The 23120-nt window shown below is 39.0% G+C and overlaps 1 protein-coding gene across 3 annotated transcripts in view; it reads right to left on the bottom strand.

Moving 5' to 3' along the window:
* Strbp (spermatid perinuclear RNA binding protein) overlaps nucleotides 1-23120 on the bottom strand; it is a 114921-nt gene that overhangs the window by 59804 nt on the left and 31997 nt on the right. For all 3 annotated transcript variants that reach the window (XM_051166361.1, XM_051166363.1, XM_051166362.1), the window contains exons 2-3: nucleotides 4381-4550; nucleotides 1704-1924 (exon numbers count right to left, since the gene is read on the bottom strand). In XM_051166361.1, coding sequence (XP_051022318.1) covers nucleotides 1704-1924; nucleotides 4381-4383 — 224 coding nt within the window. In that variant the 5' untranslated portion in view covers nucleotides 4384-4550. The remainder of the gene's footprint in view (nucleotides 1-1703; nucleotides 1925-4380; nucleotides 4551-23120) is intronic.

The following is a 23120-nucleotide window of genomic DNA, read 5'->3' as shown; positions in this document are numbered from 1 at the left end:
TGGTTCTAACATTCCTAGTCATACAAACTGTGAGACCTACTGTCACTTATTTGGCTTTGGAGTCAGCCTGTAAGAGAGCACAGACAGGCCTGTAAGAGAGCACAGACAGGAGGATGTGCAAGAGTGCCTCAATCTCACTTATATTTACATCCTTTGGGGCACTTATCATGGACCAGGAGCACAATATATGTGTCTATGGAGCACAACTCTAACCCTGAAAGACATATCAGCCCCTGCTTTATAGAGAGTAAAAACAGATCTATTCTGTACTCCTTGAGCTCAACCATGTAGGAAGAATCACAGACAACGTTGGGGGAAAAAAGCATTAGAAGATACAAAAGGACCTACCATGAAACATAGACTCAAAAATAAGAATAGAGAGGGGCATGTTGTCTACATGTGTTTATGTGTTAAACTATAATTTTTCAAAAATTTGAAAAAGCAACATAAATACTACAATTTAAATCTGGATGCCATCAGTGACACAACCACTAGAAAATATTATTAGCATGAGCTCCAAATTAAACAATATTTTAAACCACCAAATCTGAGAAAAACTGATTACTTACAAGAACCTACACACTGAGACACAATCCAGTGTATAGTTTTCTGTAATTGCCACACTCTTCAGTATGAAGCTCACTGCTCATCTTGAGCTGAAGGAAAAGGCTGCACTATCTTTCAGTACAGACCATCTGTTCATCAACCTTCTCCTACTCCACCTTGTCTACTTATCACAGTGATGTAAAAGGAACTGAAAGCTGGAGGGAAATTTTGGAACCTCTATTTTCCACTTGCATAAGTCATAGCTAACAGAATTTTTTACACCTATAAATATGACACAACCATTCAAATAGACTTCATTTTTCAAAGTAGGTATAGAGTTACTCTAATCACAGTAACAGTGCTCAAAACAGTACCTCCAAACTGGCATGACATACAATCTCATGATCTGATCACAGGCAGCACTGTGGTTCCATCTTATGGAACTACTATGCCTACCTTACAACACCTCTCTTGTAACTGTTACAAACCCTGGCTTCCTTCCATTAGTCCTTCCTTTTACAAGTAACAAAAATGTACATTAACAATATGCAGTATAGATGCTGATATAGCCTATGAATTAACAAGGTAAATACAGTTAACACTGCTACTACATTTTTCTATATTCTTCTATAGCATGATTTCAAAATGTCTAACAGAAACAATGTTTTTTTTGTTTTGTTTTGAGATAAGGTGTCTCTATGTAGTCTTGGCTGCCCTGAAGCTTACTATGTAGATGAAGCTGCCCTCAAACGCAAAGATCTGTCTGCCTCTGCCTCCCACTGGGACTAAAGGCATGTGCTACTTACTATGCCCAACTATAAACAGTATGTTAATGACTTCCTTGAAATAAAAACAGTATTTATTTTGTAATTTAAAAGGCTGAATCAACACAGCAAATGACGTATCATAACTCTCAAATATTGGTATATTTTCAAAAGGGGTCCTAAAAAAAATATCTTCTTTTTCTGATTTTACTCATTATCCCTCCTTACTTTCCATAGAATTTAACTCAGGGAAAAAAGTGCCATGAAACACTAACTTTCTTGGTTATGTTACACATGATAAAATTCAAAGAACAGCCAGCACATCACCAACTCAATCCAGAGGATTCACAAGCTCCTCTGGTCAAAGCTTGACAAAAGATACTCAATACTCACTTGGAATAGTTTTCCACAGCCTCATCTTTCTTTACTTCGGTCTCCCCTTCAGTTTTTGTGCCTTTATTTGATTCATCCAGCCAATCTGAGACATGTTTAAGAGCACATTCAACAGTAGACACCATATTTTGAACAGCTTCAAGTTCCTCCGGAGATGGATAGATTGTTGAATGTTTCACCATAACATGGCGATCATCATTGGCAAAAGACCTAATAGATCTCTGTTAGAAGGAAGGGAAAAAAAGAAAAAAATTAAAAGGAATGTCACCTCATAAGGATAACATAAGTATATTTTAAGTCTACACAGCACCAACTGACAACCACTGTAAAGCAGTTAATGTTCAAACAATAAAAGCATGTTCCTGATTGGGAAGTAAAGTCCTATTTTATTAAACCTCACACCCAAAACAGGAGACATTTCACATGGCAGGGTTCACAGTCACACTATACACACTTTGTCTTTTGGCTGAACCTGTGGCTTTCTGATCGCCCCCAACCCTACCAACTCCCCACCACCACCACCCCCTGCCAAATCATTATCTAGAAATGAATGATGGTGACTCACAACAGGACACCCAGCCAATTCCCACCTCCTGAAGTACTAGAAATTCTCACAATTCTCACAACTTTAATTTAGACCATATAAGCAAGGCACGGTGACACACATCTGTAATCCCAGCACTGGGGAGGCAGAGGCAGGTGGATGGATCTCTGTTAGTTCAAGGCCAGCTTGGTCTACAGAGAGAATCCAGGACAGCCAAGGCTCTGTGTTAACAGAGAAACTCTGTCTCAAAAAACCAAAAAGAAACAAAAATAAAATTAAGACCATATAATAAAAGTAATAATACAAGATACAAATTTATAGTATAAACTATGGAAAATACTACAAAGTATTTCTACAAAGTTTTTATGAGATTAAGATATAAGACTGTAAAAACTATAATTACAGCAAAAATATACTCTGCTAAGAGCAGATAATTCAAAAGGAAACGCAAAGTCACAATGTTGTTATTGTTGTTTTCTTTCTGTATTTTCACAAAAAACTAAAAGGGAAAACCCCAAGTTAGCTTTCTTTTCCAAAAAAGCAAATTGGGGCTGGAGAGATGGCTCAGTGGTTAAGAGCACTGGCTGCTCATTCAAAGATCTGAGTTCAATTCCCAGCAACCACATAGTGGCTCACGACCATCTATAATGGAAATTTGATGCCCTCTTCTATCTGATGCTCTCTTCTGCCATGCAAGCATACATGCAACAGTGTGCTTATATATACAAAAAAGCAAATTGAATATTTTCAAACCTTGGCATAATATTAAATCAAATCAACATTTTTTAAAAAATAACAGTATCATTGGGCGTGGTGGCACATGTCTTTAATCCCAGCACTCGGGAAGCAGAGGCAGGCGGATCGCTGTGAGTTTGAGGCCAGCCTGGTCTACAAAGAGAGTCCAGGACAGCCAACGCTACAAAGAGAAACCCTGTTTCAAAAAGCCAAAACAATAAAAAAATAAAATAAAAATTTAAAAAACAGTATCATTCTTTCTAAGCAATATATTTCAAAATATGCTGATTATTATTATTGTGCTTTTTCTCCTGATTTACAATGTCTTTTAAACCCTCTCACTTACTTAGGGGAAAAAATTATACAATATCCTCTAGAAACAAAATTTGTTGCGGGAGGGAAAACTCAGCAAATCTTACCTAGGTACCACGCTGGTGAGATGGCTCAGCTGGTAAAGATGCTTACAACCAAGTGACAACCTGAGTTTAATTCATGAGACCCACATAGTAGGGGAAAAAAAAAAAAAAGGACTCAACTTCTCTTAAGTTGTCCTCTGACATTCATACATATGCCATGACAAGAAAATTCTCTCTCCTCTCTCTACCCCCCGCCCGGAAAACACACACACACACTCTCTCTCCCCCCTCACTCATACACACACTACACAAAAATACAATTTAAAAATATAAGGACCTTTACATCAGAGATAATTACCTCATCTAACATCATAAATTCGAAGTCTAACCTCTCACAGAAACCAAACTTTCCTTGATATTCCTTCTAACATTCCTTAGTATAGCTGACAACTCTATTATTTTAAAAGTATGTAAGTACTACCTTTGGACCCAAAACATTCACATTGTAGAAATTCCTCCACCATTCATGTCACCAGATAAAAGCCCTATGCAAACTAATTTTCATGAGAAAGAAATCTGAACTTCATGTAAAAGTCTAGACAGAAATTATTTCATTTTAAGTGCAAGATTACTGAGCTATATTGGTTTGTTAATGCCAGTTTTAGTATAAAATATTATTAGGAAGCATTCCTTCTCTTTGTCACTAGCATGAGGCTTCAACAGGTGACTTCTAAACCTTCTCTTATTTTAAGATTTGTTTATTAATTTTACATGGATGGGTGCTTTGCCACACAGCATGTATGCCACATCACATGCATGCAGTACCAAAGAAAACCAGAAGAGGGCATTGGATCCTCTGGAACTGGAGTTACAAATGGTTGTGAGTCACCATGTGCTCCCTAGCTCCCTATCTTTTCTTCAACAGTAGAGCAACCGTATTTATCTGAGGAGACTGAAACCAACACAAATGTTAACATTTCCAAATTTACATTATATAATAATCTATAACTAAAAAAAGAAAGAAATGTCAGTCATCACCCACCATGGTTTCCTATGGTCTTTTAGCTTCTTTTTCCGATCCTTTTCTCTCTTTCTTGTTGTCTTCACTAGACACTGTTTTGTGTGACAGTACCTCCTCATATGCCTGAATCCCCTGACTGCTCAATGCCAAATATAAGCAAGGATGTTTGAAAACTGTTCTCTGGAATACACCTGCAAGAAAAAAGAAAAATAACTTTTAAATTTGTCTACAATTAGTTTCAAATCCAAATGTAGAACCCATAAACATGAACCATGTGGATTTAAAAAAAAAATTCTTTACAGAAAAAAATTACCTTATCTCTTTTATTGTTTGTTTGTTTATGTATTTTTGTGTGTGTGCCACATTTATGTGGGCACTCAAGGAAGCCAGAAGGCAGCTTTGGATCCCTTGGAGCTCAAGTTACAAGTAGTTCCAAGCTACATAGGTGCTAGAAACTGGATATAAGTCCTCTGGAAGAGCAGAACTTGCTCTTAATCACTAAGTCATCTCTTGAGGCCCTTACTTTTTAAGTAATACATTATACTAAATAAAAATTGGCTTGGGTCCAAAAGTCTAAGTGATATGGGCAGAAAAGCAACCCTCCTGGTAGTTAAGTTACATTGTGGTGACTAGATCCCTAGCCCTCCCTAACATAAAATATATTTACAAGGCAGACTCACCCAAGAGAAACCACCTAAAAAAGCAATACCGGTAGATATGGTAATAATACTTCATTCAATTAGCCATCAGATTTACATAAAAAATTGGTACTTTATCAGACCTACATAAAAACTGAATGCAAAAAGCATCTTAATGGTAACAATACCACTGACTTACCATGACACTTTCCCACTTAAAACTGCCATTAGACTGACAGTACATGTTGGCATAATGTTTATCCTTTGTTTTTAGAATTAAAATTCAGAATGCTTTTCTGGCTGTCTCCTTAACTCAAAAACAAAACAAAACCTCAAGCACCCCCTTAACCTGGATATTAACCATGACCTAGACTTGAAAAGTCACTACATTTATGCCTCTGTTACTTCCTTGCTGCTAGATATCACTCTCCATTTCCCCTGAATGGCCTGCCGAAACCTAATAATCATTCCACTGCCTATTCTAGTTCATGAGATTTTATTTTACTACAGGTAAAAAAAATAATAAACTGTGAGGGTAGGTAAAATATATCCCAGCTATACAAACAAATAGGGGCTAGATCAAGACAGATCCTGTGTATTAACAGTGTCACTATCAAAACAAGAAAGCTATGAGATTCAGAACAAATAGCTTCCTCATCTAAGCAGCAGTCTTTAAGGGTGCTTCAGATATAGAAATTCTCTCAATACTATTGTCAGTAATAGGTTTTTTAAATTATTATAGTTGCTCTCGTAAACAATAAAATTCTTTTTTGGACTTCTGGAATTAAGACATTTAATATTTACATGAAAACATAGACCTATAACTAAACTCAAATGATCTACATACACAACTATTCCTATAATTGGTTTACAAAATCTCCCTGAAATTTAAAAAAAAAAAAAAATTTGACAGGAGACACAGGACACACACAGGTTCATACAAAGTGTGATTATTGCACATATTGTGTGACAAAGAGAATGCACAAGTACTACTAAAACATAACTTCTTGGAAAGAGATCTTTTTTTAGGGGGGTGGGGTTCGAGACAGGGTTTCTCTGTGTAGCCTTGGCTATCCTGGACTCATTCTGTAGACCAGGCTGTCCTTGAACTCACAGTGATCCACCAGCCTCTGCCTCCCAAGTGCTGGGATTAAAGGCGTACACCACCACGCCTGGCTTGGAAAGAGGTCTCTTAAAATGTTATTTTCAGTAAAACTATACATTCATATAAAACCCATGGAGTCTTCAGCAACCTCCCATTTTCAACACTATTTTATTCTAAGGGAGTCAATCATTCAATACATAGCTGTGAATCCAGTAGCTAAAAAAGATTGCTTTGTGTTCAGTAAAAACTAAAAGTCTATACAGGCTGGAGGGGTGGCTCAGGCAGTAAAGGCTAGGCTCACAACCAGAAGGGTATCAAGGACTGATAGTCCATAAACTTTACTCTGTAAAAAGGTGAAGCTATTAAACCAACAAAATTGGTTAAGAAGACTAAAAGCAAACACAGCAATAACAACACTACAGGGAAACTTCTGATGTTTCCAAGGAATCCTGACCATTGACTTAGCAGTTGTTTTACACAAAGAGCAATTCTTCTGTGCACACAAGAACCCCTGACAACTTCACAGTGTAACAACATAATACAATAACTGATAATAAAAGCACTGTTTACAAGGTCACATTGGTGGGGGGAAAGCATAAAATGAACTTATAAATCAATTCACAGTTTACAAATGAAATAGAATAAAAAATTAAGGTCACACCACTAACCAGGTACAAGGCAGCATTTTACAGGTATGTCCAACATGGGTCACATGCATCCACATGCACATGTTTTATTTTTAAATCTCGTGGGGGACAGAGAATGGGAAGAAGAGACCACTTAGGAGGCTTAGTGACTAGTCTAGCAGCATAGAGACTTCTCAGTATTTTCAAACGTGAGGTGCTGGAGTCTGTGTGATAAAGTGGTATAGGTTGTAAAGAACTACAGACCACCCTCATATGCTTTAAATCATCTCTAGATAACTTATAACCCCTAATGTGATGGAGACCCTATATAAACCATTCTTACACTGCATTACTATACTGACAAGGAAAACGTCTGTACACATGAACCATAATTTTTTTTCTTTTAACATCAAAGGTTCTGACCTATACACTTAGCTTAAGAATGTACAAGGTACATAGAATTTAGGAGTAAAGTCAGAAGTAGAATTTTTAACCCATTTTGGGATATTTACTATATATCCAAGGAGGCAAGCTGGATATGGAAACAGATTTAAGAGGTCTAAATTAGGAGCCAGGCGGTGGTGGTGCACGTCTTTAATCCCAGCACTTGGGAGGCAGAGGCAGGTGGATCACTGGGAGTTCAAGGCCATCCTGGTCTACAAAGTGAGTTCAGGACAGTCAAAGCTACACAGAAAAACCCTGTCTCGGGAGGAAAAAGTCTAGATTAGTAAATATGGGACTGGAGATATGGCTCAGCCTTTAAAAGCTAAGCTGACAACAAAAAAATATGATTTAGTAAATATGGCAGTTTTCAGTGAAACCAGAAGATTCCACAAAAGTGGATATACAAGATAAAATTATTGGGGGTGGGGGTGGGGGGGGTAGGCGCAGGCGTGACCTGAGAAGTAGAATGAAAAGTGAGAACTGTGTCATTCAGAAACAAAGTATAAGAAGCACAGAAGGCTCAAGATCTAAAAGCAGGACAATAAAAGCAGTGGGTGAGTGGGAATCCTGGCGTGTGTGGTAAGTGTGGTTTCCCTATACAACTTAAATTCACCCTGGGATCCAGGTTTTGGATTTCCTGCCTCAGCACCCCAAGTGCTAAAATTACAAGTATGCACCAACACACATGGCTAAAATCCTTAATTTTAGTCTTTGTTTTTTCAACTATGAATGTTTACTAATTCAAATATAACTCTTTGGTAGCCGTATATACACACCACTGGATGAAGTAGCTTTGCCATAAACAGGAATTCAGCCTTCTTTCTGCACCACTCTATCCCAACACTTCTGTCTATGCTTGGGGAAAACTCTTTTGAAAACCTCAGGCTCCTCTTCAAAACTTCAATGACTTTACCTAAGCAACTGCATCCACTCAGCAAGAATGGCATCCACCAAGGTCTTTTATGGTAAAATCCTAACATAATTCTCTCCCTACCATTTCTCATACTACTATAATTCCAGGCCATACAGTACAAATTATGTTTTTTGACATAGTTGGGTAAATTCTCTGAAACCTCTTCTCACTGTCCCAGGATAATGCTCAGATTCATTGATACATATTCAGTTCTATTCTCGTCACCAATCCTTGAATTTTAAAACCACAAAGATGGCCTTTCTAAAACTCTGGCCTGTTATTTTATATTCCTGTCCTCTACAGATTTTATTTCTTTCCTTTTTTAGATAACTACTCTCCATCAGGCCAGGACTTATAATCTAGCATGGCTAACATTTCTTCACAGTTCTTCATACCCTCACGTCTATCCTTACCTAATTCAATTTTTAATATCCATCATTTGAAATTCACATCAGTAATTCCTTTCCTCGCCTGAGAAATAAAATAGCAGCCCTAGTTAAATCCAACCCTCTCAGCTATATCATCAGTAACCTTCAGCAGCTGAAAATGGGAGGAGTAGGAGTCTCACAGGCAAGCTAATGGCTCTTTTTCCACCCCCAAGCCCAAGACAAAGTTTCTCTTTATAGCCCTGGCTGTCCTCAAACTTGATGCGCCACCACCACTGCCTGGCTATTAATGCCACCCCCACCCCACCACCACCACCACCGCCGCCGCTGCCTTTACATCCTGACATAGGCCCAATCTCTCCTCACCTCCCAGTCCCACCCTCCCTTCTCTCCCATCCCCCTCCCTTATTCCTCAGAAAGGAGGAGCCATACTTCCAATCCACCCCAGTTCATCAAGTTGCATCAGGACTGTGTGTGTTTCTCTTCCCCTGTGGCCTGGCAAGGCAGTCACGCCAGAGGGAAGTGATAAAAAAAAAAAAAGGAGGCAACAAAGTCCATGTCAGAGGAAGCCACTACCTTACTGGAGGACCTACATGAGGCCTGTGCTGTGCATTGGCTACATCTTTGTAGGGGACGTAGGTCCACTCCATGCACAGTCCTTGGGTGATGTTTTAATCTCACCAAGCCCTCTGGGGCCTGGTTAGTTGGCTCTATGTCTCCTCCCGGTCCCTTTTCTCTTCCCCCCACTTTTTCATAACATTCCCTATGTTTCACCTCATGTTCGGCTGTGAGTCTCAGCATCTGTTTCAAAGCACTGCTGGGTGGAGGCCCTCGGAGGACAACTCTGCTAGCTTTAGACTTCAAGGACTCAATAAGAGTTCCCTCAAACAGAGGTGGTGCTACACCCTTGGGAGTATTTAATAATTATATTTAAAATGCAAAATCTGTGGCTGGAGAGATGGCTCCAAGCACTGGGTCTTCTTAAAGAGGAGGAATTCAGATCCTAGCAGCTTACTCCCCCCCCCCGGCCCCCCGCCACCTGTAATTCCAGCTCCAGAGAATTCCATGCCCTCTTCTGGCCTCCACAGGCACACATATGCATGCACACAAAAACATACTCATACACACAAATAATATTTTTAAGAAAATGCTACGTTTCCTATTGTGATATCACAGTATTAGGAAAAACAAGGTCCCTAGTGGTTACCAGGACTTGGAGGTCTAGATATGCTCCAGTGTTTAAGGACTGCCCCAACTAACTGGCAAATAAGGATCTTACTGAAAATTTTTCAACTTTTTCACTTTTTTATTACATTTTTGTTTATTTTGTGTAAAGGGAGAAAGGAAGGTGTACACATGTCACAGCACACATGGGAAAGCCAGGAGTTGGTTCTCACCTTCTACAGTATGAGTGTTGGATAGCTGAACAATCTCTTGATTTCCTTACAACTTCTCTTGAACACATAAACATTTTTCCTACTACCTCACATTCAACAAGCCACCCTTGTTTCCTACTTCATTCAACATGCACAGGGCCAGTGTATCTTAAGGCACCTATCTTTCCTGTCTCCCTAGTATTATGAATGAACTGTCTCCAGTCCTAATACAAACCTCTGAACTTAACCATACTTGTTGCCATCCCTTTGTGTCTAACAAAACAAACCTAACACTCCTGTCATCTGCATCATTTCCTCCATTCTATTGGACCACCTATCAGCAGTCCCACATTATAATGGCACCCATCTTTAGAGAGAACATTTTACAAATCTTGACCTCTTGCATGGGTATAGCTACAAACCCATTTCTCTGTTCCCCTTTTAAGGCCACAATTCTTTGGGCTATATTTTTGGTTGGCTTTTTTTCCTTTCATGTTCCTCTAAAATCCACCCCAATCAACTTGTAACTAGGGTACTTCTGAAAACCATATGGTCATGATGCCCTAGAATTTGCACAATGTTCAGTGCTGTAAATGATTAATTCTCTTGGTTGACATTTCAGCAACAGGTGACACAATGGACTCTTCCTTACTTGTCCCACTTTACTTCCCTTGGCTTCCTTCCAACCAAGATACCAGTCAGTCACTCTATTCTCTCCCAATTTTATAAATTACTTTACTGTCTTATCATCTCTAAAACCTCTCAAGTCAGTAATTCTCAACCTTCCTAATGCTGTGACCCTTTAATAGTTTCTCATGTTGTGATGGCCCCAACCATAAAATTACTTCCTCCTATGTGTAATTTTACCACTGTTATGAACTGTGATATAAATATGCGATATGAAAGATATCTGATATGACCCACTAAAGGGTTCATAGCCCAAAAGTTGGAGGCCAGCAACTACCCTCCTGTAAATGCCATTTGTCCGGTAAAAATTCCTAAATTTCTATCAACCCAAATTCCAGGCTCCAAGTAAGCATAAAAATAGAGACACCTGGATGCCTAGTACACTGTTGTCTCAGTCAACTCTACACACACACAAAGCCCACTTCTCAAACACCAGTTCTCTCCTCTTCCTTCCTGAGCGTCCTCTTTCTCCTCCCACTTCTCCATGTGACTACTCAACAACTCCATCCCTCTAACTTCTCAGGTCAAAAACAAAGAAGTCAGGGCCTGACTCCTCTCTTCCTTTCACATCCTACATCTGGCCCATCAACAAGTGCTTTCATCTTTACCTTCTAGCTATCTAAAACCTGACCAAACCCATCATCTACCAATAAAATCCCTCATCTAAACTATACTACTGGATCCATTCTGTCTCAAGTCCCCACATCATATTTCATCTCAGGACAGAATAGCTTCTTTTAAAATCTCAAAGTAGGCCAATGGCATGTCTTTGCTTAAAATTTTCTAATAGCTGCCCTCTGTGTCTCAGTACACACTTGTTAATAACTAAGGCTATAAATCTCTAGTAGTCTGACTCCCATTTTTTTTGCCTCCTCTGACACTATCCTCACTTGCTTTATACAATCCACAGTGGAATCTTTGCTTAAGGTTCCACCCTGGGACCTCTGTATTTGTTAGTAGTTTATCCTTCATAATCATGTAATTCTGTCGCCACTCCACACTGTTTCAGGAATGTGCTCAAATGTCACACTATCATAAAGCCAATTCCTTATCAGACAATAAAATCACCCTTCAACATATACCTGCTATAGTAGTCTCAAACAGATGTCTCATTGGTACATGAAAGCTTTAATGTTTACTGTTTTCTACTGCTGTAACAGTTCCTGGCACAAAGAAAAAAATAAGAATTCCTCAAAGTATTTTCTTATATGGTACTTCATTTAATGCTTTCAACAGTCCTGAGAAGTAGTGAGAAGAATGGCATAAATTTATTTTGTAATATAAAAGCACCGATACACAATCATGTTCAATGGCTTTTCTACAACCACAGTGTGGTACTTGCAGAGGCATCCCTGCAACCAGTGTTTCCAGAACCCTTCTGAGATAATGGCAAAGATTTCCAGGATCATATGATAGAGCAAATATACACTTAATTTTGCATAATAATTTGTAAAAGCTCAACCTGGTATCTTTTCCTTTAAACTATGCTTAAGAATGAAACAGCAACTGAACTGTGCAAGCCACAGCAGCTGTTTATTTTCTTCTCAGTGAAAAGGTTGTGATATAGTTCATCTTACCTGTAGAATTTACAGATCCTATGAAAATTCTGACCAAAAGGAGAAGGGGACAATATGTCAACAAACAGTTTGGTGCCCCAATATTTCCTATCCCCTGAACCTGATGTGGTACACTTATCCCAGATGGGTAACAAAAAACACCTTGGTAAACAAGCCAACAGTATTGATTCTCAACAACTCTTCTGCTGGTATTCTCTAAATACCATGACAAAGAAGGTACCTGAAGACGAAATGAACACAAATGTCTCTCTTACTTAGGCAGGTTTGCAAGTAACCCAAGAGCCTGCACTCTAGCTCTCAACATCCAACAAGGTTAAAACTTAGCAATTAAAAAAAGAAGAAGAAGAAGGAGGAGGAGGAGGAGGAGGAGAAGGAGGAGAAGGAGGAGGAGAAGGAGGAGGAGAAGTTTTGTTTGCACCTTAACAAAATAAGTATTTTTGCCTTTAAAAGAAGGTTTAGGGGGGCTGGAGAGATGGCTCAGAGGTTGAGAGCACTGGCTGTTCTTCCAAAGGTCCTGAGTTCAATTCCCAGCAACCACATGGTGGCTCACAGCCATCTACAATGAGGTCTGGTGCCCTCTTCTGGTATGCAGGCATACATGTAAGCAGAACACTGAATACATAATAAATAAGAAATAATCTTTCTAAAAAGGTTTAAGTTATACAAAAGTGTTGAATATTAAATATATCAGGCCTTTTTGTAGTATTGTGTACTTCAAATGCTGATTTCTGTATCCCCCATATCTGGTCGCAATTCTTGTTCTGAGAATATCCTGTCTCAATGTTGTGTAAACACTGCTCCACAACTGTTTCCTGATATGCCAATAAAGCAGCTTACAGCCAATCACTGAACAGGAGAGAATAGAGCAGGACTTCCTGCCAGGCAAGGAAGGAGAAGTTAGAAGAAAAAGAAGGGGATTCAGCCATAGGAGATGTCCAAGAGGCATCAAGAGAAGAGCTTCAACAGAGAAAGCTATAAAGTCCAAGTATCTCTGGATAAGCTGAGAGGAAACCAAATTAGCTTAGAGGGTTAGGAATAGAGTTAATAATTGCTCAGTTCTTGTGCTGTGAAGCTTGTTTAAATAATATGAATCTCAATTATTTGTGTGATAGCCAAGTTGAGAGAAGCACACACAGTTTTATAAAAATAACTATAACTATAACACCATCCAATAAAACAACTTAACTTCCAGTTCTTTCCAACACTCACTCCTCTTTCCAGCACAGCTCACCAGATTAAAAGCTGTGTATCTGGGTCAGAGAAAACGGTGACCTTTACAGGACAGCTCAGTATCTCCAGCTCATGTGTTGGTATTATAACTCAGCCCTTCAACAAGCTCCATTTAAAATGAATTATGACATAAATAACAAGATTAGCACTACTGATAATCTATGAAAAGCCACAAGAGGAAAAATAAAGTACTAGACTTAAAACGATGAAATTAAGTAAAAGTAAAATAATTTAAGGAAAAGTAAAATAAAATTAAATTTTTAAAAAGGCTATGTAATATAATTAATGTAAAGCAACAGATTTATAGTCAGATTTCATTCTAGCTACTGTTGAGAAATAGGCTAGTCAAATCTGAATAAAACCCCCAACTTTTTTTGTTTGTTTCTTTTGGTTTCTCGATACCTTAACTGTCCTGGACTCACTGGCATCAAACTCACAGAGATCCACCTGCCTCTGCCTCCCCAAGTGCTGGAATTACAGGTGAGCAACACCATGCCTGGGGAAAACCCAACTTCTTTGAGTGAGTCTCATTCATTCCTTCACTCATAAAATTAGAGTGAGATGGTAAGATAGCTCAGCAGGTAAAGGTATTTGCAGACAGTCTGAAAATCTGAACCACACATGGTGGAAGGAGAACACCACCTCCCAAAAGCTATCTTTTGATCTCCATAGACATGAGTTAACAGGCACCCGCCTATACAATAAATAAATGTGAATTTTTTTTAAGTTATACTACACTCCTATTATTTTTAGGTAGTTTCTTTAAACTTGAGCTATGATAAGTGACAACTCTCCAAGTATATCTAATATGAACAGATTTAACTTATTCTTTAAAATTATATTTTAGCCAGGTAGTGGTAGCACTTGCTTTTACTCCCAGCACTTGGGAGGACAGCCAAGTCTATAAATTGAGTCCAGGACAGCCAAGGCCACACAGAGAAACCCTGTCTCAAAAACAAAAACAAATATACATATATGTATATATAATTTTACAATACAATTTCATATTTTAAACACTGTGAAAGAAAGAAATCCTAAGAAACAGACAACAGAAGAAACCTAGACATATTTCAGAATCTGAACATTTTGGGATTATTTCTAGAAAGTAAAAATGAAATCCTATGAGTTTCTCTGTAATGGGAGTCCATACCCTTTAAATATGCACACCAAAATATTTTACATATGAAATTTTATGCATCTTGAGATTTTCTTGAAAAAACTTTTTAAATGAATGAGCAGCGGAGTAAAATATTCCCAAAATACGCTGGCCTTGAATTGTTAAGTTCTAAAACTGGATGATGGAGGGGTTCCTTATACTTGTGGGTCTCTCTCCAAGTTCATGTACGCATGAAGTACACCTCAATTAAACAGCTTGCCCATCACATACAAAGATTCCCTGGCACCATAAAGAGAGAGAGGGAAAGATGCATAGTGAGGGAAAGAGGAAGGAGAAAAGGAGACAAAAAAGGAAACAGGGAGAGACAAAGGCAGGCAAAGCAAATGGGGAGGGCGGGGGGTAGGAAGGAGTGAAGATCTTTATGTTCAGCACTGAGTTATCTTGGGCCTAGAAAGGCAGGTGGCATCTATCGAAAGGATATATGGGCTGGAGAGATGGCTCAGGGGTTAAGAATACTGACTGCTCTTCCGGAGGTCCTGAGTTCAATTCCCAGCAACCACATGGTGGCTCACAACCATCTATAATGTGATCTGATGCCCTCAGATGTACACACAGGTAGAGCACTGTATACACAATAATAAATAAATCTTTTTTTTTTAAAGGATATAGGATCAAGGTTGCAGATGATGATAATGGTGACAGAACAAGTTTATTTTGTATTTTATCCGCCACTCCTCTTAAAAACAATGATGAAGCTTTGGCTGGGAAACTCCGTTGGCCTACGCAGCTCTTCCTTTCCAATCCTCCACCTGCTGTGGAGCCACCACCAAGATGCAGGTTTTTGTGTAGACCCTTACGGGGAAGACCAGCAGGAACGAGCTTGAACCCTCAGATACTATAGATAATATAAAGGCCGAGATCCAGGATAAGGAAGGAATTCCTGCTGATCCTTGCGGGTAAGCAGCTGGGAGATGGCAGCACCTTGTGAGACTACAACATTCAAAAGGAATCCACCCTTCATCTTGTGTTGAGACTTCATGGTGTTGCTAATAAAAGAAGTCTTATACCACTCTCAAGAAGAATAAGCATGAGAGAAAGAAGTTTAAGTTGGCTGTGCTGAAATACTACAGGGTGGATGAAAATGACAAAATTAGTCAACTTCGTCCAGAGTGTCCTTCTGATGAATGTGGTGCTGAGTTTTCACAGCTAACAGCTTTAACAGACATTACTGTAACAACTGTTGTCTGATTTACTGCTTCAAACACAGAGAAACCCTATCTCGAAAAATCAAGAAAAACAAAGAAAGAAAGAAAGAAAGAAAGAAAGAAAGAAGAAACATAAAGAACACACAAAAAAAAAAAACCAAATGGAAAAACTTAATTGTATTTAAAGGAGTTTTTTAAAGTTGCCAACTGAAACTCCAGTAATCAGACCACAAAAGACCTAAAGTAGTAGTTCTCAATCAGTGGAACACAAGTCCTTTGTGGTCAAACAACCCTTTTACAGGGTTCGTGAATCAGAGAGCCTGTCTATCAGATATTTATATTACAATTCATAACAGTAGCAAAATTACTGTTATTAATTAACAAGAAAGATATCGTATGGTTGGGAGTCAACACAACATAAGGAATTGTATTAAAGGGTCACAGATTGGGAAGGTTGAAAACCAGTGACGGACCTAAAGTATAATCTAAGAACCAAGTCTTGAATCTCTGGACTTATGTAGCATTGAACAGCATATCTCTAAATATTCTAATCAATGCAAATCTACATGACTCAGTACACAGTTGCCAAATAAAAGTTAAGCACACTTCAAATTACAATTAGCAACTTGTTACGTTATTTTCCCCAAAGACAACTGATTTAATGCTTGACATTCCAAATAGTAAAATAAATATATAAGTGGTGCCCATTCTTAATTTATTTTCTACTTTCTTTTACTGACAACATCTAAAGACACTGACATTTTAATATTGCAAATCTATACCAGCTTCTCTGACACATGTTTGCATTTCAACTTCATAAAGACTAATGAACCCTTTGCCAGGTGGTGATGGCATACATCTTTAATCCCAGCACTCAGGAGGCAGGCGAATCTCTGTAAGTGCTAGGACAGGCAAAGCTTCAGAGAAAAACCCTGTCTTTAATTTAAAAAAAAAAAAAAAAAAAAAAAGCCAGGCGTGGTGGCCCACACCTTTAATCCCAGCACTCAGGAGGCAGAGGCAAGCGGATCTCTGTGAGTTCGAGGCCAGCCTGGTCTACAAAGCAAGTCCAGGACAACCAGGACTATACAAGAGAAACACTGTCTCAAAAAAAAAAAAAAAAAAAAAAAAAAAAAAAAAAAAAAAAAGAAAAAAAAAGAAAAGAAAAAAGCCAGACCATTATTGCTCATAATCCCCAAATGCTGAAATCTCATAACACCAAAATGTAATGCTTAAAATCCTAGAAATCATAATTCCAAACTGCCAAATGCTGAAATCCAAAAAGCCAACTTCTCAAAAGTCTTAATCCTCATATTTAACAGGACTTTTAAAGCATGGACCAGCAAAATGGCTTCTCAGTCAAAGGTGCTTATCACTGAGCCTGCTGACCTGAGTGAGCTCAATCTCCAGAACTCACACAGTGGATGGAGAAACTGCCACAATTTGTCCGTTGACCTCTATACCCATACACACACACACTTCAACACTATGGGTGAAGATAGGCAGAGAAAATGTACTTGACTTTTTGGGGGATTATTATTGAATTTATTTAGAGACTGATGAGATTACCCAGGGCCTTAGTTCTATCCCTGGTATCCCTGAGGTGGAAAAGAAGACTGAATCTTGGAAGTTGTTCTCTCACTTCCACACGTGGATACACAGGTGTATACTTCCTGGCACACAAACTAAATACAATGTAATAAAATGTTAAATGGACTTACAAAATACAGGTCAGTAAGAGGACAGCAGAGAAGTTCCATTTCCATTACGCTAAATTAGAAGCACCTAGTGATTTAGCAATTATTTCCTCTAGTCACAACTGCCTCTGGAATTTGCAGTGACACTACCATTTCTTTGGGTGGTAATATAAGCAGAGCCAACAACCACAGGATGATTAAACGCTAATAATTCAAGTAGAGCACAGTAGCACAAGGCAACATTCAAAAGGCAGAGAGAGTAGGGAGGAAAAGAAGTCCATGCCTAGCCTGGACTGTATAGCAAAGCATGATCTCAGAAAATAAACGAGCTGGTGAGATGGCTCAGCAAGAACTGTTACAACTTAGCTAACAATTTGAAGGTAAGACCACAGAACTTCCTAGAGACTGGATATAGCATGAGACAAATGATACTTAAATCCGTGGATTTTTGACCAAACAACCGGTAGATAGCACCATCTTCATCAGACATAATGAGACCTATGAATAGAGCATGTTTCTCATGGAAATCTAAATTGGAAAGGTCACACACTGCCTATGGGAGTATAAAATTATGCAATTAATTTATTGTAAAAGGAGAATGATTTGCAAGCATGTTCCATTCTAAATGTATATTATTGGACACCCTAGTGTAAATATATGGCTTTGAAGACATACAAGTCTAGATGGTGCCCTCAACAGGTTCTAGAGGTTTTAAAATGAAAGAAAGTGTGAAACAACAAAGGATAAAGAAACTGATCAGGACTTATCAATAAAATTAGAAGTAGGAAGACTGAAGGTAGACAATACCGCATCCTGAAAGCCAAGAGTACTTCAGGAGGTATGAGAGTGCTCAACTGTCAGCTGTTGCTTTTGTTTTGTTTTTGTTGTTGTTGTTGTTGTTGTTGTTCTGTTTTGTTTTGTTTTTCAAGACAGGGTCTCTCTGTGCAGCCTTGGGTGTCCTTGACTCACTCTGTAGACCAGGCTGGCCTCAAACTCAACAGCCATCAGCCCACCTCTGCCTCTCAAGTGCTGGGATTAAAAGCTGCCAACTGTTGCTTTTATATCAAACCAAATGAAGACTGACAACTTACAAGTAAATGTAGGCATGCTGGCCACTTTCAGTTGAAAAGCAGAAAAGGCTTGATACAAACTAGCTTGAGAACATGATGGAGAAAATACGTAGTCATACATTGCCAATGGGGCTATAAAATCATGCAATCATTTCTCGGAAAACAAGTTAAGGTTCTTCAAAATATCAAATATAACATGTGACAGCAATTCTATTGCTAAGTATTTATCCATAAGCATTTCTAGAATACCTTTTTAAAGATTGCTGGGTGGTGGTACATGCTTTTAATCCCAGCACTGAGGAGGCAGAGGCAGGTGGATCTGCACTCAAGGTTAGCATGCTCTACAGAGCAAGCTCCAGGATAGCCAAAGCTACACAGAGAAAGCCTGTCTCAAAAAACAAAAACAAAATCAAAATTACACTCGGAAAGCAGAGGCAGGAGGATCACTGTGAGTTTGAGGCCAGCCTAGTCTACAAAGTCTGGGACAGTCAAGATACACAGAAAAACCCTGTCTCAAAGAAAACCAGAAGAAAAAAGTTAATCATAAATATTTTTCACAGGATGGAAACAACTCTAGTACTAATGAAAAGATGTGGCATACCCATATAATGACATATTACCTGGTCATAAGAGATAACAAAGAGCTGATTACATGGTACAATATGAATGAGCCTTGAAAACCACCAAGGTTTGAATGTAAAATGTCTTCATAAGATCGCAGTTTGAACACTCGGTCCCCACCTTGGGAAGGTTTTGGAACCTTTAGGAAATAAGAGTCTTACTGGAAGAAATGTATCACTGTAGGCAGGTCTTACAGTTTTATAGCCTGGTCTCACTTCCTGTTCACTCTGCCTCCTGAGTATGGATGAAATGAGTGAGACCTGATAGCTCCCTGCTACCCTGACTTCTGCTTTATCTTCCCTACTATGATGGATTATACCAACCGGAACTATAAGCCAAAAACAATCCCTTCTCCATTTCATACAATAAAAACATTAAACAAAAACATAAATAGGCAAAGAAACCAGACATAAAGACCATGATTTACATGATCCCGCTAACATAAACTGTCTAAAATAGGTAAGTCCTACAGATGTGGCAAGCAGATCAGTGATTTCCAGGCACTGGGAAGAAAACAGGACAGAAACTGCTCAGGGTTTTTTAAGGGGTAACAAAAATGTTCTAGAATCAGCGGTAAGGAATGCACAAAAATGAAACACTAAAGCACAGAGACATAACCTTGAATTTTATATGGTGTCAGAGTTCTTTTATAAAGAACTCTTATAAAGGAATGCATTTAGTTGGGACTTGCTTACAGTCCTCATGGTGGAAAACATGGCATCATGCAGGCAGCCAAGAGTAGCTAAGAGTTCTACATATGGATCCCCAGGCAGCAGAAAAATGAAACCCTGGACCTGGCTGAGTTTTTGAAAGACCAAAGCCCAACCCCAGTGACACACTTCCTCCAACAAGGCCACACCTACTCCAACAAGGCCACTCACCTCCAAATCCCTGTCAAGTAGGGGCCCTCCCTCATGATCAACTATTTAACTATATAAGCCCATGGGGCATTCTTATTCAAACCACCACATATGGATTACATTTTAGTATTAATAATAGCAACAACAATAGATGGAAGAGAAATGGGAAGAGCTGAAAAGCAGTTGGCATAAACAAATTTAAGAAGTTTTATGGGGCGGGGGTGGAACGAGCAAGTAAAGACCTGGGTGTGATGGTGCAGTCTTTTAGTGCAATCTTTTAATCCCAGCACTTGGGAGGCAAAAGCAGGCAAATTTTGCATTCGAGGCCAGCCTGATCTACATAGCAAGCTCCAGGCTAACCAAGGCTACATAGTGAGACCCTGTCTTAAAAGAAAAAGGGAGAAAGAGAAGGAAAAAAATGGAAAAAGAAAATGGTAGGCCAAGGTAGCTTAAATGTCAGTTAAAGTGAGGACATTTGTTTTAACACGAGAAAAAAATGCCCATTATGTGGAGCAACCCTGTCTGGAGAAAAAAAACAAAACATGGTGATAAAAGAAAATTGATAAAGAAGATTCCTACATCACTATCTTGAGTAGCTGGCAAGAGGGTAACACATAGTGCATAAGAGCCTGATTTAGTAAAGGCCCAGATAGTATGTGGTCAAAGAAGAATGAAGGCAGAAACTGCACAGATACATAGTGCTTCATTGTCTTTAGTGAAGGAGGGAGCAAGGTAATCAGTTGAATTGAAGTGAGGTTATTATTCATTTAAAATGAAAGACAAACACGTCCCGTGTGGTAGTGTACAGCTTTTCCTCACAGAGAAGAGGGAAGCAAGAGGATCTTAAACCAAAGGCCAGCATGAGCTTACAATCTGGACTATATGTTAACACAGAGCAAAAAAGAGAATCGTGTAGCCCAATAACTACTGAGTGAGTAATAGAGTGAGTGGAGTAAACATTCATCACCTGGCAGCATTAAAGGCTCACCGAGTTTTTTAATCTCAAGAACTTGAAAATATGGTCAGTCAGCATGGTTGTCTATGTGTGTACACAGAGATGTGTTTCCAGCTATGTTCAGGATGCACAAAGTACTGGTACAAAGCAGAAAAGTCAAGAGGTGCTAGGAACCAAACCTGAGTCCTCTGCAAGAGCAACAACTGCTATTAACTGCTAAGACACCTCTCCAGCCCTCTCAATTTTTTTTCTTCTTCTTCTTTTCTTTTCTCTTTGGTTCTTCTAAACAAGTGTTTCTCTGGCTGTCCAGGAACCTTCTCTGTAAACCAGTCTGGCCTCAAACTTAAGAAATGCACCTGCCTCTGCCTCCTGATATGATTAAAAGGCATATGCCACCACTGCCTGTCTCTCCTAAATTTCTTATTTTGGCTGATAGTCTAATTCAGAGTCAGAAGACCAGGAGGAATCATCTTAAGCTTCTATCCACTGTCAATATCAAATAAAATACTAAGTACTGAAGATTTCATGCCTGCAGCTCTCTCCTCTTTTTTACAGTCCAGGACATTTTCCTCCAATCCAATGCTCTCAAAAGATGTACTATCTCTATCCTATTTGCCTCTAGAGGTAAGTGAATAAAATAAAATGGTCTTTTTACTTTTTGTAGAACAGACTGGCCTAGAACAGACTCACCTGCCTCTCATCCTCAGTTCTAGAATTGAAATCCAAAATGACTCTTTCTTAAAGACACAAATCTGACTGTCACTTTCCTCAGCTCAGGCCTCCCACCGACTAATCCAATCTCCCTGTTCCTCTGCCACCTATCAAAACCACTCTGCCAAATGTATCCTGCAGGTGGATAGGCCTGCTTACAGCTAAGTTACCTAAACATGGCACCATGTAACCTAACTGGCAGGCTCATGGCACACGGATGTCAATTTTTCGACAGCCAAAGTGAACATCATTTTTAATGTGTCTTATGAAAAGTCCTTAAGTATTGACTACATATGTGTGTGCCTCTTGCTACTTCTTCTCAAATCACCATTGTCCAAATGCTAAGTCTTTCTTTGGAGAAGCAGATTTGAAGCTTGATCTGTGGCCTCTCCATTTGACATTATAAATAAACTATTTTTCTTTTGTTTTTAAAAAAAAAAAAAAGTTACCTAAACAAAGCATTCCATTCCCCATGCATGTTTCTCCTGTCGTGCTTCTATGTATGGGTCACAAAGCTGCTTCACCCTGATGTACCCTCTTTTGTCTTTCAAAGACAAAACTACCCATTTCTCCAGGAAGTTATTTACCCCTACTCCAACCTAAATAGTGATTCATCTCCTTCCCTTCAATGCTATTCCTATACCCTGGTCTTATCTAGAAAATTATCACTAATTATCTAGAAAGTTAGTTAGAAATGGTTTTCAGTATCTACCAAGTTTACACACAAATACCTGGTCTGCGAATGGTTTTTCTATCCTTCCTTAACACAAAGGCATCTTAGACAACCACAAAAGCAAGCTTCCACCAGGATAGATTCCAAAGCCCTGTGCTCATGCACTACTGAGGAATGACTGAGCCAGAGTCTACCTCCTAGAAATATGGACATTAAATTAAAATAGAAAATTGTTATGTCTGTGTGGAAGACAAAAATAAAGGCTGTGAGAACAGTCACACATTTTTACTGGGAAGAAAAAGGTCCTCAAAAAGAATAGAACTACCATGGGTCGGCAGAGTGAAGTAGTATAGGAAAACACAATCTTTTTCTTTTTTAGTTTTTCGAGACAGAGTTTCTCTGGTAGCCTCGGCTTTCTTGGACTCACTTTGTAGACCAGGCTGGCCTTGAACAGAGATCGACCTGCCTCTGCCTCTGCCTCTGCCTCTGCCTCCCAAGTGCTGGGATTAAAGGCATGCACCACCACCACACCTGGTCTGGAAAACACAATCTTAAAGGCCTCTGACTGTTGCTTCTAGTCCTACCTAAGCCTCTCCAAATTACAGTTGGAGAGATGGCTCAGTGGATAAGAGCACCTGGGACTCACATGGTCATTTACAATCACAGGTAAATCCAGTTTCAGGGGATATACTACATTCTTCTGACCTTCACCAGCACCAGACACACGTGTGATGTACACACATACATGCAGGCAAAACACTCATAGACATAAGTCTAAAGCAGAAAACAAAAACATTGAAATGCTATAAGCAATAAAAATAATTGTTTTGTTTTTCAAGACAAGGTGTCTCTAGGTAGCCCTGGCTGTCCTTA

The sequence above is a fragment of the Acomys russatus genome, chromosome 24 (genome assembly GCF_903995435.1).
Source record: "Acomys russatus chromosome 24, mAcoRus1.1, whole genome shotgun sequence".
Lineage (NCBI taxonomy): Eukaryota > Metazoa > Chordata > Mammalia > Rodentia > Muridae > Acomys > Acomys russatus.
This window is presented reverse-complemented; position numbering and strand designations above follow the sequence as displayed.